The sequence below is a fragment of the Pongo abelii genome, chromosome 18, assembly GCF_028885655.2.
Source record: "Pongo abelii isolate AG06213 chromosome 18, NHGRI_mPonAbe1-v2.0_pri, whole genome shotgun sequence".
NCBI lineage: Eukaryota > Metazoa > Chordata > Mammalia > Primates > Hominidae > Pongo > Pongo abelii.
Genome location: NC_072003.2, coordinates 21,233,906 through 21,250,389, shown reverse-complemented (window position 1 = coordinate 21,250,389; position 16,484 = coordinate 21,233,906). Strand labels below are relative to the sequence as shown.

The 16,484-nt window shown below is 44.9% G+C and overlaps 1 protein-coding gene across 2 annotated transcripts; it reads left to right on the top strand.

Annotated features, from left to right (window-relative positions):
* Positions 1-832: 832 nt before the first annotated feature.
* Positions 833-8,209, top strand: RPS15A (ribosomal protein S15a). 2 transcript variants are annotated; one of them, NM_001132529.2, is given in 5 exon segments: positions 833-857; positions 2,062-2,199; positions 3,038-3,117; positions 6,335-6,420; positions 8,062-8,195. In NM_001132529.2, coding segments are annotated over 4 exon segments (393 nt in total). In that variant the 5' UTR covers positions 833-857; positions 2,062-2,066; the 3' UTR covers positions 8,156-8,195.
* Positions 8,210-16,484: the final 8,275 nt, after the last annotated feature.

The following is a 16,484-nucleotide window of genomic DNA, read 5'->3' as shown; positions in this document are numbered from 1 at the left end:
ATTTTAGCCGGGTGTGGTGGCTCACGCCTGTAATCCCAGCACTTTGGGAGGCCGAGGTGGGCAGATCACTTGATGTCAGAGGTTTGAGACGAGCCTGGCCAACATGGTGAAACCCCGTCTCTACTAAAAATACAAAAACTAGCCGGGTGTGATGGCGGGCGCCTGTAATCCCAGCTACTCTGGAGGCTGAGGCAGGAGAATCGCTTGAACCCGGGAGGCAGAGGCTGCAGTGCGCCAAGATCGCGCCACTGGACTCCAGCCTGGGCGACAGAGCGAGACTCCGTATCAAAAGTAAACTAAAATAAAAATTAAGGCCCGCGCGGTGGCTCCCGCCTGTAATCCCAGCATTTTCGGAGGCCGAGGCGGGCGGATCGCAAGGTCAGGAGATCAAGAACATCTGCGCCAACTTGGGGAAACCCCGTCTTTACTAAAAATACAAAAATTAGTCGGGCTTGGTGGCGCACCCCTGTAGTCCCAGCTACTCAGGAGGCTGAGGCAGGAGAATCACTTGAACCCGGGAGGCGGAGGTTGCAGTGAGCCGAGATCACGCCACTGCACTCCAGCCTGGGCTACAAGAGCGAAACTCTGTCTCAACAATTAAAAAAAAAAAAAAAAATGTAGACGAACCTCCAACGAACGGCTCACCTTGCCTCTCCCGGGCCCCACCGGGGAGGTCGATTCCATCGACTCTCAACTGCCAACCCCTGAGGAGGCTCCGCCTTTCCCTCACCCTCGTCCTTCTTCTAGGCGGTCCTTGTTTTTGCCGGTCCTTTGAAAGTCTCGCGATAGCTCTCCCGCTTCCCATAACTCCGTGCGCTTCTCCCCTCCCGTCCTCTTTCCGCCATCTTTCCGCGCCGGTGAGTAGCACTGTCTGAGAGCTCCAATTTCATCCGTCTGCCATCGGTGCCATCCTGCTCTCTAAGGTTCGGTCTCGGTGTCCTGCGAGGAGGCTGGCCCCCTCCTTGGCCGAGGATCCTGGCCTTGCCGGTTCCTGGACAGGCATAGAGGAGAGCCATGGCTGGGCGCCCCGGACTGTGCACTCAGGGGATCCCGGTCCTTAGGGTGCAGGCCGCAGCGCTGGCGGGAGCCGGAGCCTTCGACTGCCCAGCTAGGCGGTAGCTCCGGTTCGGGCCGCAGCGTCTGGATCTCTCTTTAGTGCTGAGGCAGCGCCTTGGCCCCGGGCGGCGGGCAACATCGGGGCTGGTGGGCCGTGCAGCTTCTCATTGCTGCGGCCGCGCTGGGAGCTTGGGAGGCTGAGGCCACCCAGCAGGTAAAAGCTGCATCGTGCCGGGGTTGGCAGTTTGCTGGATGCCAACTTGGATCTTCTGGGCCGCAGAGTTTTTCTTTAGACGCTTTTGAACTTAAGGGATTTAAGTTCAATCTTTACTATTGGCAGTTTGGTCTCCATACTTAAGAGCTTTCAAAAGTTCAGTGTAGTGTGCGGTTCGTGCCCATTAGAAGAGAGTCCAGTCTGACAGCATGTAAAATGTTTCTGTTTGCCACTGTGGCTCTTGCTGTTGGACGCAATTTTAAATGGCACGAAGATGGATGTTTAATAGTTGGATGTGTTCATGGTAGGTGAGAGTGAACTGATTTAAAGTACAATGTTAATAGTATAGAATCTGCTGATTTTCAGCAATTTGGAAAATGTTGCCGATGATACTCTGCTTCTGTTCTGAATCACTGATCGACTATACCCGATGTTTTCGTTTCGGTAGCTGGCAGTTTCTGCCAGTTCTGACGTTGTCTTGTGTCAAGTGGATTTTGTCCCACATTTTATTATCTCCAGACATTGGTGTGTGGCACGATTCGAAGAAGAGTGGTTAGTGAATGAATGAGTTTCAAAATGTGCAGGCTGACGTCCTGATAACCTGTTTTCAACAACCGTAGTATATAGGAATTTTCCTGGGTGGTGGGAAATGGAGAAGCAGCCTGCTTAGACTTGAGAAAACTTCGCCAAGGTGGGTCCAGAAAGGAAAGGATACTTCCGCAGTGTAATGGTTGGTGTCTGTTGATGTTGGCAATGCCAGTAAAACCTCCTGTTTTGTCTTCCATGAACAGCCACAATGGTGCGCATGAATGTCCTGGCAGATGCTCTCAAGAGCATCAACAATGCCGAAAAGAGAGGCAAACGCCAGGTGCTTATTAGGCCGTGCTCCAAAGTCATCGTCCGGTTTCTCACTGTGATGATGAAGCATGGTAAGTCTGCTGCCGCTGTGTTTTATGTTTTGATGTGAGACTCTTTAAGAAATTAGTCCTGTAGAAATTAATTATGGGGGACCAAAGTATGTCTGTCATACCTGAGAACGAATGCAATTGACCTGTGGGCTGTGGAGGAGGGGATAGTCTGAAACTGCTGAAGAGTCACTTAGAATAGGACTGCTGGAAAAAGGAGCTCTGCTAGGTGTTTGGGAGCTAAATGAATCTAAGTCATTGAAAGGACTCCTGAGCTCATTTCGAGACCAGCCTGGCCAACATGGCAAAACCCCGTCTCTACTAAAAAAAAAAAAACAAAAAACAACAAAAATTAGCCGGACGTGGTGGCAGGCGCCTGTAATCCCAGCTCTTTGGAGGCTGAGGCAGGGAGAATTGCTTGAACCCAGGAGGTGGAAGTTGCAGTGAGCCGAGATCGGCCACTGCACTCCAGCCTGGGCGACAGTGCAAGACTCCATCTCAAGAAAAAAAAGAAAGAAAGGACTCTTGAGATTTTCTCAGAGCTCTTTGAGAGGAAAGATTGGATTATTGCACTTCTTTGGCACAAAGTAGTTTTTGGGAATGGGAAGTAGTGAAGGAAGGGTCAAGGGGAAAATAATTTCTTTCAGAATTGCAAGGTGGATTGTTTTGGGTATTGTCTCCCAAATCTTATATGTTAGGTTGTAAAAATTAGTTCTGATACAGAGCAACTGTCTTCCCCCCAACTTCTTGGAGAAGCAGTCACTGAGGTGATGGGAGAGTGAAGAATTGAGTAGGCTAGAGCACAGAGGTTTAGCTCTCAAGTTGGTGTCTTTTATTTAATCCAGTCAGTTATCTTTTGTAGGTTACATTGGCGAATTTGAAATCATTGATGACCACAGAGCTGGGAAAATTGTTGTGAACCTCACAGGCAGGCTAAACAAGGTAAGAACGAGTGACCTACCCATTTCAAACCTTTAAGAATTTTTTAATGTGGCGTTAAATGTTGTAATTGCCTTTGGAAATACTGAGTAGTGGTGCCATACCTGATTTATCCAGTTACTTTAAAAAGGTTTAAAAATTGACACATGTAACTTCATTTGTTCTCCTGGGTTGATTGTGCTAGGATTATGTCAGTTGACCTAGTGTTTTTATGGGGTATAAGCTGTCTCAGGAGAGATGCGGGGGTGAAACCAACGCTGGTACTGGTATTTGGATGTTAACACTACCCACCTCACTGGCTTGAACTTGGGTGGCTCAAGGCCATTGAGCCTTTTGTCCAAGGTGCTGTGTCCTTCCTCTCAGTGATGTGTGGGGTTTTTTGAATGGAATCTTTGTCTTTGAGTAAATGGGGCTTTCTAAATAGCAATATTAATACTTTTTCTGTTTTTGCTTAAGGTTAAGCAAAACCTTGGTTAAGGTTTTTGCAACACCTTAACCAAGTAAAGACTGTGGTTTAAGTGATTGTGTGTGTTTTGGGGGCAGGTATCTAAGCTAATTGAGGTGTCCACTGTGCTTCCTATCAGGTTTGTAGCTTTCAGATTTGCAAGGAGGCAGATCCTCTAGTTCAGGCTTGTCCAGCCTGCCTCATTTTGTTGTTTTGTTTTAGACTTGTAGCAGCCTGAAACCATGGTATTTAGTTTCTGTCTCTAGTGATAAATGGAAAAGAGGGATGAGGAAGGGGCCTTACTGGCCCAACTAGAAACAGAAACTAAGAACCCATGACTGTATTCTCTCCCTTGGACACCACTGTGTTTATTGCAACAGATAGGGGGGAAAGAGACCCAGAAGGTGAGTTGCTGAAGTATTTATTAAAGATTTGAAGAACTAGCTGGGCATGGTGGCTCACACGTGTAATCCCAGCACTTTGGGAGGCTGAGGCAGGCGGATCATGAGGTCAGGAGTTTGAGACAAGCCTGGCCAACATGGTGAAACCCCGTCTCTGCTAGAAATACAAAAACTAGCCGGGCGCAGTGGTGGGCGCTTGTAATCCCAGGTACTCAGGAGGCTGAGGCAGGAGAATTGCTTGAACCTGGCAGGCGGAGGTTACAGTGAGCTGAGATCGCACCACTGCACTCCAGCCTGGGTGACAGGGCAAGACTCCCTAAGATTTGAAGAACTTGCAAGGGTAATTTTCAGTATGTCATGTTTTGTTCTAGTTGTAGCCATTAGAACCCCACCTCAAAATAGGATTGATTTATTTTTATTTATATTTCTTTTGAGATAGTCTTGCTCTGGCTTAGGCTGCAGTGCAGTGGCGCCATCTTGGCTCACTGCAACTTCCCTAGCTCAAGCCATCCTCCCACCTCAGCCTCCTGAGTAGCTGGCAATACAGGTGCATTCCACTGTGACTGCTAATTTTTCTTTCACTTTTTTGTAGAGGTGGGGTCTCGCTATGTTGCTTAAGTTTGTCTTGGACTCCTGGGCTCAAGTGATCCTCCCACCTCAGCCTCCCAGAGTGGTGGGATTACAGGTGTGAGTCACTGGGCCCAACAGAGAAATAAATTTGAACAGAGCATTCTGTAAATGGAACTTATTTGTGGCACTCTTGTTCTGTGGTATGCTAGTTTGAAAAATTCTAGCCTACAACAGTTGATATGCAGGCCCTGCTGCTCTCTGCCTGTTTTTTGAGACGGAGTCTCACTCTCACCCAGGTTGGAGTGCAGTGGCACGATCTTGGCTACTGCAACCTCCGTCTCCTAGGTTCAAGCAATTCTCCTGCCTCAGCCTCCCTAGTAGCTGAGATTACAGGTGAGTGGCACCATGCCCGGCTAATTTTTGTATCTTCGGTAAAGACGGGGATTCACCATGTTGGCCAGGCTGGTCTGGGACTCCTGACCTCAGGTGATCCACAGCGCCTGGCCTGCTCTGTGACTTTCGGCAAAGCAAACAATTTTTGGTTTCTTGGAATTTCATTTCTCCCCATTTGTAAGAGAATGTCCCCCTCCATCGCTTTCATGCAAGACATGGACCTACCCTTAGCGTGGAAATTGAGCTTGGAAGTAAGATAGTGTGTAAAGACTAAATTGATTAAAATTCTGGCCTTGATCACATCCTCTTAGGATTCTTCTGGGTTGGGAGAGGGTATGCTGTTTTAATTCTACCAGAATGAGAAGGATTTTTGCTGCTGGAATCAACATAAAACTTGGATGCAACGTGCGGCAGACTTTGGCAAGATCTTTCACTATAGCTTGCTTGGATAAAACTAGTTTCCCCATATTCCTATCCCTGCATTTCTTTCATCTGCTGTGAGTTTGTCCTTGTTAGTCAAGTCACAGCATAGCTGATGGGGTAATAGTAGGGGAACTTAAGCAGGCTTCCTGGCGTAGAGCAGTTGGGCCTTTCTGACAGCCCATTTTCAGTTTCTATGGGTCAGTCTCTGCTTTTGGAAGTGCTTTTCGAGTGTGCCTGTGATTTTAGAGCAGATTTTGTGAGCAGAGTGTCTTCAGTTAATGGACATCAGTTAGTGGACTTTCTTCAGTAGTGTTTCAGGGCCGGCATGTAGTTGAGTGATGGCAGCCCTTGGCGAGCTCTTACTTGGGAGGATCATTGTTGCCATGTCCCAGTAGCCACGAGATGAGAATTGCAAGCTCTTTGCTCTTTCTGCCTTCCATCATTCTGTCAGATTTGTTTGGAAAAATTTGTCTGGGGCTGTAGGACATTGTTTCTTGGAAATATGTAATGGTACTTCATTGGTGGGAGCAGCGTTCTTAGTTCAGTGCCTGTGCAGCGTGTTCCTTAGATATTCTAATAATTTGTAGAGCTTCAGGATTTGAGACTCTACGATTTTATTTCAGCCTTATTATGTAAGAAAGGGTTGGCTGTAGTCTGTTGTCGAGACTTGATCTCTAGACTATGTAAAATCTAATCATCCTGGACAGCTCTCCAGCCAACAGGGAGCATGCCAGTGGCCTGACACTGCCATGTATTGCCTTGTTCCATCTCTTTGCGTGCCTTTGCTTTTTCTCCTAGGCAGGCATAGTCTTACTTAGGTGTATTTTTTGAAAAGTATGTCAAGCATTGTGCACAGAATAGGTACCCATCTGAATGCTGGGTTGGTTGGTTTGGAGGACTGTTTATTTATGAATGTCATCTTGTGTTACTCAGTTTTTCTGTTATTGGTAAAGTGAAGAATTTTTTTGTTGTTGTTGTTATTTTATAGTGTGGGGTGATCAGCCCCAGATTTGACGTGCAACTCAAAGACCTGGAAAAATGGCAGAATAATCTGCTTCCATCTCGCCAGTTTGGGTAAGTTGGCCTTTCCTTAATTAAAAGAAGTTAATGCTAAGAATTGCTGTGGTGCAGTTTGACTTGAGGGTTTTTTTTTTTTTTTTTCTGTTTAAAGCAAAGCAGTGGTAATTTGTCTACTCTTAACCATTTTGACCTAATAGCTCAAGTGTTATCCATATTTCTTTTCTCTCTCTTTAAAAAGAGACAGGGTTGGCTAGGCGCGGTGGCTCATGCCTGTGATCCTAGCATTTTGGGAGGCTGAGGCAGGCGGATCACCTGAGGTTGGGAGTTCGAGACCACCCTGACCAACATGGAGAAACCCCGTCTCTACCTAAGATACAAAATTAGCCAGGCCTGGTGGCACATGCCTGTGATCCCCGCTACTTGAGAGGCTAAGGCAGGAGAATAGCTTGAACCCGGGAGAGAGGTTGTGGTGAGCCGAGATTGTGCCATTGCACTCCGGCCTGGGCAACAAGAGTGAAACTCTGTCTCGAGAAAAAAGAGAGACAGGGTTTCACTTTGTTGCCCAGGCTGGAGTGCAGTGGCTATTCACAGGTGTGGTCATAACACACTACAGCCTTGGCTTCCTGGCCCCGAGCAATCCTCCCCGCTCAGCCTCTTGTGGATTGGGGAATACAGGTGCCCGCCACCGTGCCTGGCTATTTGCCACATTTCATGTGTTGAGCTTCAGGTTCTGAGAGGCACATGAGAGCTTAGACTGGCAGAAGAGGAGGGTCGTGTCCACTTTCATGTCTGCCCTTTAGGCTCACTGCAGATAGTTCCCTGTGATCCCAGATCAGGGCCAGAATCAGTTCTAAGCCTAGGCCTGTGGGAAAACTTAGTTTGGGAGTCTTTGTCCTTAAAAGCCTATCTGAGTTCAAACCCTTGTTTTTTCTACTTTAAAGCCATGAGATCTTGGGCAAGTCATAGCCTTGATTTCTTCATCCGTAAAAGTGGTAATAGTTCCTCTGTTTATCACCTGATTTAATTTTGGTAAAGCACTTTATGAGCTGACACAGTAAATGCGTATCTTTGCGGTTAAGAATTTATACCCTCCAAATTATGCGTCTGGTGCCTTGGTTGAAAGTATTCTTACTTCATGGTTGCTGTATTACAGGTACGGTATTCTCTTACCAAAATCATTTCTCTTTGTAATTATGATACTGATTTTAATGCCGCACATTTGCATACTATATGCTTGTTACAGTGATCCCCACAGTAACTCATGAAGCAGCCACTCATTGTACAAATGAACATGTCTCCATATAATAGTTTAGCTATTATACAGTACATGGCAGAAACACAATTCAAACTCAAGTTTATATGAATACTTTCAAGTCTCCTTACCTGAAAGCAGAAAGTGACATCTAAATTTAAAGGAGTTCCCAGCCTTTGTTTTCAGTGCAGTTTGTTTCGTGGTGTAGGCAGAAGTCAGGGCTGTGTGATTGTGTGGCTGGGCTCTCAGGATTTGGCTCTTTGGGTTGCAGGAGTCAGGGCTCATACGCTACATGAGGCACCAGCTCATGTAGGCACTGTCAGTTCCTATGTGCCCCACAGGAAAGCGCCCTTAACCACTGATGAGTGTTGATGTTTTTCTGCACTAGAAGGCACTATGTTGAACTATGAAACTTACCCGCACTTTCTTTTTCCACTCCATAGTTTCATTGTACTGACAACCTCAGCTGGCATCATGGACCATGAAGAAGCAAGACGAAAACACACAGGAGGGAAAATCCTGGGATTCTTCTTCTAGGGATGTAATACATATATTTTCAAATAAAATGCCTCATGGACTCTGGTGCTTCCACTTGGTCGTTTTGAGCCTTTACAGCAGTGTAGCCAGAGCTTCTGCGGCAGCGTGCAGTTGCTTCGTTTATTGGTGAATGCGATTCCCTGAAGTGACTAATACAGCCAAGGGAAAAAGTTCTTATGAAACCAATATGCCTAAGAAACAGTCACCCCTGCTGTCTGCCAAAACCAGATATTTGACACTAAATATTTTAGTTGTATTTCAGTTTTTTTTCTTTTTTGGAGACAGTCTCACTCTGTTGCTCAGGCTGGAGTACAGTGGCGCGATCTTGGCTCACTGCAACCTCCACCTCCCGGGTTCAAGTGATTGTCCTGTCTCAGCCGCCTGAGTAACTGGGATTACAGGTGTGTGTCGCCACACCTGGCTAATTTTTATATTTTAGTAGAGACATGGTTTCGCCATGTTGCCCAGGCTGGTCTCAAATTCTGGGCCTCAAGTGATCAGCCCATCTCGGCCTCCTGAAGTGCTGGGATTACAGCCATGAGCCATTACACCTGGCCTATATTTCAGTATTTTCTATTTTTGATGAATTTGTTTTGCCCGGCTAGGATTATTCTGTAGATAGGATTTTAGATCTGGCTTTTGTCACTGACTGCTGTAATAAATACTTGCTAGGAAATTTTTTTTTTTTTTCAGAGACAAAGTCACTCTGTCACACAGGCTGGAGTGCAGTGGCATGATCTTGGCTCACTGCACCTCTGCTTCCCAGATTCAAGTAGTTCTCGTGCCTCAGCCTCCTGAGTAGCTGGGATTACAGGTGTGTGCCATCATGTCTGGCTAATTTTTGTATTTTTAGTAGAGGTGGGGTTTCACCATGTTGGCCAGGCTGGTCTCGAACTCCTGATCTCAAGTGATCCGCCTGCCTCGGTCTCCCAAAATGCTGGGATTACAGGTGTGACCACCGCGCCCTGCCTTAAGAATTGTTTCAAGAGGATCTGGTGCCACTTGCAGGTGCCTATTGAAGTGCAGTGGGCACTGTTGATCACTGAGGAGGTAGTGGGTGCTGACCCGGTGCTGGGGCCTGTCCCCTAGTCTCTGCTCTGCCCTTGGCTAGCCAGGTGGTGTGCCAAGCGGGGAGAGAAGCTACCTTATGAAGGGGTATGGATCATCTTCCTGAAAGGAGGGCCTGCCTCTGTAAGATGTGGGAAGTAGCGGAGAATGTTACAGAACAGCCCTAGAGATGGGGCAGAAAACGGCCCCCATTTATGAGAAGTGAGTTGGGAGGCATGTTTGGGGCCTCTGATGTTTGGGAGGCTGTGGGTAATTAACATGAGTTTTGGGGTCCAGCAGCAGAATTCAGATTTCCTCTTCCACTCAGTAACCTCAACATCCGTATCTGTAATGGGAATGATACAAAACCTATCCCCGAGTTGAGGGAAAAATCAGATTGTGTAAAGTGCACTTGGCACATGACAGTCACAGGCATGGGGACAGGGAGTCCAGAAGGATTTTCTTATGCCAGCATTGTAAGCCCTAGGATCACAGGGCTGTGGCTTGTTTAACCATTGTGTCTCTGGTCCCTAGCCTGCAAACCTGGCGTGTAGGGATGCCTCAGTCGCTTACATGTTGATTGAGTGAATTGTCGGTTTCTTTCTGGACACTGACTTCAAAAATAAAATAGGATATGAAAATGGCTGTATTTGTTGTCACCATTTTGTGGGGATCCTATGTCCTTTGAAGTGGTCAGGAGTGGGAGAAACGTGATAGGGGAAGAAGGAGTGGTGTGGCTGATGGATTTAACGTGTTCTTTTATGTTGGCAAGGAAGCAGATGACCTTACCCCTTGTTCCTCAGATCCTGTAATTGGCTTTATAACATGACCCAGGGCTGGTTGGTGTGGTACTAGACCCCAGGGTTTGAGGGTCTGAAGACAATTTAGGTTCGTGCTGGCAGGATGTCTTGGCTCAGAGACAAGTATTTCAGTGGGGTGATCCCAGCATCCTCCCAGTATACTGCTGCTGACAGGCAGAGACCCTGGAGTGGGGAGAGGGTGATAGCATCTGGATCATCCATTCCTACCTGGGTGGTTTTGGGTCATAGTAAAAGGGACCTCAGCACCTATCCCCTTCTCAGCCTCGGAGCTGCAGGTGTCAGAGATATAATGCACTGTCCAAAAATACATGCAAAACTTAACACCTATGCATTTTTATGGAGAGACCCCATAGAGCCTTTGACCAGAGGCTTAAAGAAATTTGTCATTCAAAAGGCCAAGGACCTCTACATTCAGCAACACATCTATACTCGTGCCTGCCAAGTGTCCTCACTTAGAGGCTATTGTCTCACCTCAGGGTCAGGAGTGCCAGGTGAACGAGCACATAGGTCTCTGGGCAATGCAGAGTTTGAATCTAGGTCTGGACCAACATCTGAGAGGACGACTTCTCCCCAGGCTAGGAAGTTCACTTTGAGCTCCTGGCCAGGGAGAAAGCAAGCTCTGGGGGAACTAAGCTCTGAATCTCACTTGGCTTTTCGGTCTAATCCATTGTGGCCAAAGACATACTTGCCAATCCAGAATCCTCAGAGGGCTCCATACATGCTGCGCTTCAGCCTTTACTCATGGTTCATCCCACCTGGAATGCCTTTTTCTCTCCAAAGATGTTCCCAAGAGCTAAGTTAAATGTCACTTCATTTATCTTCCTCCAAAAGGAACATGTGTTTTACTTCATCTTTCTCCTAAAAATGTGAATGCCTTAATGAGACTAATAATGGTTGTTAGCGCTTACCAGGCGTGGAGGTAAGAGTGTTACATATATTATTTAATCTGAACAATTCTGCATCATGGGTACTATTACCAGCTCCAGTTTTTTTGAGACGGAGTCTCGTTTTGTCGCCCAGGCTGGAGTGCAGTGGCATGAGTTCAAGCGATTCTCATGCTCCAGCCTTCTGAGTAGCTGGGACTACAGCTGGGACTACCAGCACACATCACCACGCCTGGCTAATTTTTTTGTATTTTAGTAGAGACAGGGTTTCGCCATGTTGGCCAGGCTGGTCTTGAACTCCTGACCTCAGGTGATCTGCCCGCCTCAGCCTCCCAAACTCCTGGAATTACAGGCGTGAGCCACTGTGTCTGGCCCAGCTGCAGTTGTTCAGGTGAAAAAGGCGAGGTACAGAATTGTAAAGCCATTTGTCCAAGAGGCTAGGAAGTGGTCTTGTGAGCATTTAAATGTTTTTAAGCCTCAGCCTACTCCTCTCCAGGCCCTTAGCGTGTTTCGTCATGTGTTTTCCTGGTCTTTCCCAATGTTTATTAGATGTCTGTAGCGTCCAGACAATGTTAGGCAGACGGGACACAAGGGTGCACAAACAAACAGTCCGTGCCCTTATTGGAACCTGTTAATCCCTAAAGGGCTGAGCCTCCCTACAGCAAGAACCCTCTTAGTCACCTGTGTATCCCCAGCATCTAGCCTCTCCAAGGGCATGGCACTATGCTATAAAAAAAAAAAAAAATCCCTGACCCTCACAGCCATGGGAAACCATGCCTTTTAAAGCATAATCCAGCTGGGTGCGGTGGCTCATGCCTGTAACCCCAGCACTTTGGGAGGCCGAGGCAGGTGGATCACCTGAGGTCAGGAGTTTGAGACTAGCCTGGCCAACATAGTGAAACCCCGTCTTTACTAAAAATACAAAAATTCGCTGGGCATGGTGGCGGGCGCCTGTAATCCCAGCTACTCAGGAGGCTGAGGCAAGAGAACCGCTTGAAGCCTGGAGGCAGAGGTTGCAGTGAGCTGAGATTGTGCCATTGCACTCCAGCCTGGGCTACAAGAGTGAAACTCCGTCTAAAAAAAAAAAAAAAAAAAAAATGATAATCCGATCTAGGTGCCTCTGCTGCAGTGTTGCGTTCACAGAATTCCATGGACCCAAAAATCAGTCTCGGAGTAGGCTGGGATATGGGCAGGACATCCAGGTTCTGCCCCCACACCTATCCCCCACCTGGCTTTTTTTTTTTTTTCCTTGAGACAGTCTTGCCCTGTGAGCCAAGGTTGTGCCACTGCACTCTAGCCTGGGCAGCAGAGCAAGACTCCATCTCAAAAAAAAAAAAATAAAAAAAAAAATAGGGTTAAGAGAATGGGTTTCGGAATCTAGTGGCTTCACTGGTTGCTTGCTGCGTGATCTCGGGCCACTCGCTGTGCCTCTGTGCGTCAGTTTCCCTGTCTTTAGTAGAGAGATGATAGTAACATTTCCTGCAGTGGTTGTGAAGATTATACATAATGTTTGTAACCTGCTGGAGTGGTCATTGGAGCTGTTCACCAAATATTCAGATTCTTCCCGGTTGGCACATGGTGGGAGTGCCTTGTCCATGTGACTAACTCTGGCCAGTCACTGGGAGCAGAAGTGCCTCCTTCAGGCCGGAGCCTTTAGTGGCTGGCAGGAGACCTCTATGGCTCCTCTTTCTTTTTTTTTTTTTTTAAATTTATTTTTTTATTATACTTTTTAGGGTACATGGGCACAACATGCAGGTTAGTTACATATGTATACATGTGCCATGTTGATGTGCTGCACCCAGTAACTCGTCATTTAACATTAGGTATATCTCCAAATGCTATCCCTCCCCCCTCCCCCAACCCCACAACAGGCCCTAGTTTGTGATGTTCCCCTTCCTGTGTCCATGTGTTCTCATTGTTCAATTCCCACCTATGAGTGAGAACATGCAGTGTTTGGTTTTCTGTCCTTGTGATAGTTTGCTGAGAATGATGGTTTCCAGCTTCATCCATGTCCCTACAAAGGACATGAACTCATCATTTTTTATGGCTGCATAGTATTCCATGGTGTATATGTGCCACATTTTCTTAATCCAGTCTATCATTGTTGGACATTTGGCTTGGTTCCAAGTCTTTGCTATTGTGAGTAGTGCCGCAATAAACATACGTGTGCATGTGTCTTTATAGGAGCATGATTTATAATCCTTTGGGTATATACCCAGTCATGGGATGGCTGGGTCAAATGGTATTTCTAGTTCTAGATCCCTGAGGAATCGCCACACTGACTTCCACAATGGTTGAACTAGTTTACAGTCCCACCAACAGTGTAAAAGTGTTCCTGTTTCTCCACATCCTCTCCAGCACCTGTTGTTTCCTGACATTTTAATGATTGCCATTCTAGCTGGTGTGAGATGGTATCTCATTGTGGTTTTGATTTGCATTTCTCTGATGGCCAGTGATGATGAGCATTTTTTTCATGTGTCTTTTGGCTGCATAAATGTCTTCTTTTGAGAAGTGTCTGTTCATATCCTTCACCCACTTTTCGATGGGGTTGTTTTTTCTTGTAAATTTGTTTGAGTTCATTGTAGATTCTGGATATTAGCCCTTTGTCAGATGAGTAGATTGCAAAAATTTTCTCCCATTCTGTAGGTTGCCTGTTCACTCTGATGGTAGTTTCTTTTGCTGTGCAGAAGCTCTTTAGTTTAATTAGATCCCATTTGTCAATTTTGGCTTTTGTTGCCATTGCTTTTGGCATTTTAGACATGAAGTCCTTGCCCATCCCTATGTCCTGAATGGTAATGCCTAGGTTTTCTTCTGGGGTTTTTATGGTTTTAGGACTAACATTTAAGTCTTTAATCCATCTTGAATTAATTTTTGTATAAGATGTAAGGAAGGGATCCAGTTTCAGCTTTCTACATATGGCTAGCCAGTTTTCCCAGCACCATTTATTAAATAGGGAATCCTTTCTCCATTTGTTTTTGTAAGGTTTGTCAAAGATCAGATGGTTGTAGATAAGTGGCATTATTTCTGAGGGCTCTGTTCTGTTCCATTGGTCTATATCTCTGTTTTGGTATCAGTACCATGCTGTTTTGGTTACTGTAGCCTTGAAGTATAGTTTGAAGTCAGGTAGCGTGATGCCTCCAGCTTTGTTCTTTTGGCTTAGGATTGACTTGGCAATGTGGGCTCTTTTTTGGTTCCACATGAACTCTAAAGTAGTTTTTTCCAGTTCTGTGAAGAAAGTCATTGGTAGCTTGATGGGGATGACACTGAATCTACAAATTACCTTGGGCAGTATGGCCATTTTCACGATATTGATTCTTCCTACCCATGAGCATAGAATGTTCTTCCATTTGTTTGTATCCTCTTTTATCTCCTTACTGCACTCTGGACAAGATCCTGGTCTGTATAGTTTGGCTTCCTCTGTTAAGTCATTCTACAAGGTGACTTGCCATTTGAACTTTTGTAAGAGACCTCAGCAGTTAGACTGAGAAAAGTTAGAGTGCTGTAGTTATGAAGTCATACATTTTTGATAAAATACCTGTGGAAAACCAGGGATCCTCTCCTGTTTCTCTCTCCTGCCTCCCCCTTTCCCTCCATTCCTCTGTCCCCTCCCTCTCTCCTCCACTTTCTTTAAGAATCAGGGGGTACAGAATAACCTACAAACAACCTCTTCAAAGTACCCTTGGAAATTGAAGTTCAATCTTAGGTTTTTTGTTGTCTTTAATTTACTAGAATTGCCTAATATTTAGTTGATTTCTCTACAGAGCTGTGGAGGCTTAGCTTGTGTAGTTATTTCTCTTTTACTGTTGCTTTGGTGTGTCTTGAAGTTTGAGTGATTATTTTTGGTCATTGAGTTCTTAGTGTAGTTTGCTAGATCATTATGAAGATTCTTTTGTGTCTGACACTTGTGGTGAGTTGCTTTTGAAATCTGTTGAGATTTCCATGTGAGAACTGATAATCAGGCTCTTGATCTGCTTCCCTAAATTACTTTTTTAGAGCCCAAACCCCAGGTTTAGGGTGAGGGTTTGTAATACAAAGAAAAACTTCCATCACTTCTGCCCTTAACCCTTGCCTCTATTACCTAAGCTTAGTAAGTAGTTTTCTTAATATTGTCCAATGTTTGGTGTTATCTGCATTGTTTTTTGTTTTTTTAATTGTGGTTGTTCTGACGTGTGAAATTTAAGGAAAGAGCCATTTTTAAAAATGCCGAGCAGGGCAATGCAAGTACAGCCAAATATCAGACTTGATGTGCAATCTTAGGTCCTTTTTAATCTGGGGTATTATAGGCAGTACTTTAAATTGAAAAGTCTTCCGGGCCTATTTTCCTCCACATTTTTGTAATTAACTCTGGGGGCTTACTTGTTTTGGCAGTACTAAAATCAAAGGAGCTGGTTCTTCTTTTCTCCCAATTATTTTCGTATGAAAGCACCTACAATTAGCCTGTTAGTCCTATTCAGATACATCAAATATCAGTGAATGCTTTACTATTAGCACATTTAAGCATCTTTGTTTTACATAAAATTAGAGTATGAAAACCAGTGTTCAATTTTTTATCTTGTTGAGCTTGTAAAATGCCAGCAATTTAAAACTAGGACTTTTCCCCCCAAAAGCCAAGGGAGGTAGAATTACTAATACAAGGGTTAAAGAAGGTAGATTTTGTTTTCAATATTTGGGTAATAGTAGAAAGATTCCTCCCACAGGGAAGAACTAGCAAGTGTCCCAAATTTTTCCAAACGTTGGGGAGGGGAAAATTCACTGTATCATGAAACCCTAAGGGTTTGTTGCACTTCCTGCTTTTTAGGCCTGGATAACAGTATCACCATCCTTATTTACAGAAGGGCAAAACTGACTCTTAATGAGAAAAGCTTTATAAATTCAAGGATTGTAAAACATGAACTACTTAGGGTCGTTTGCTTTCCATGGGAACTTGGCTAGACTTAGAAAAAGCTGTTTGTTGTGCTAATGTAAAAGTGTCGTAAAATTTAGTAGACTTTTGAAGATGGTAAACGTAGAAGTATTCTATGTTCTGAAATGCAGACTTTTAGAATGTTTTTCTTTGAAAACAGGCTAATAGTTTTTTCTTTTTTTGACAGTCAAAGTTTCAGCTCCTCTTTAAAGTTACTGTGTCATTTTTCTGGTTTAAATTTCCCTTATATTTCCACCTGTAATGTCAGTGGCAACAACATCATACTTCACTTACTTGTTAATTTACTTTTTACCCTTATTCTAAGAGCAAGTTGAGTTGAACTGAATCTTCCTTGTCCTAGTAACAATGTATAAATAGTGGCTTCTCTGTACAAAAGGTTGTAATGCCTCCTGATGGATATAATTTTGTGATTGTATTTAAAAGTTGAATAAATCACACCAGCTTCCTGAAAATGTTCATAATGCATCTTTTGGAAAACAAAAATACATGCCTACTTTGTGCATATTTGCATTAACATGGCAAAGATTGTATGAAATATCTGTTTTTCAGAAAATAAAGGTTCAGTCTCAAAAGATACAGCATTTAAGATCTGAATTTATTGGTCAAAATAGATTTTGGAAAACTTGAAACCTTTTGGAACCTGGGTAGCTTGA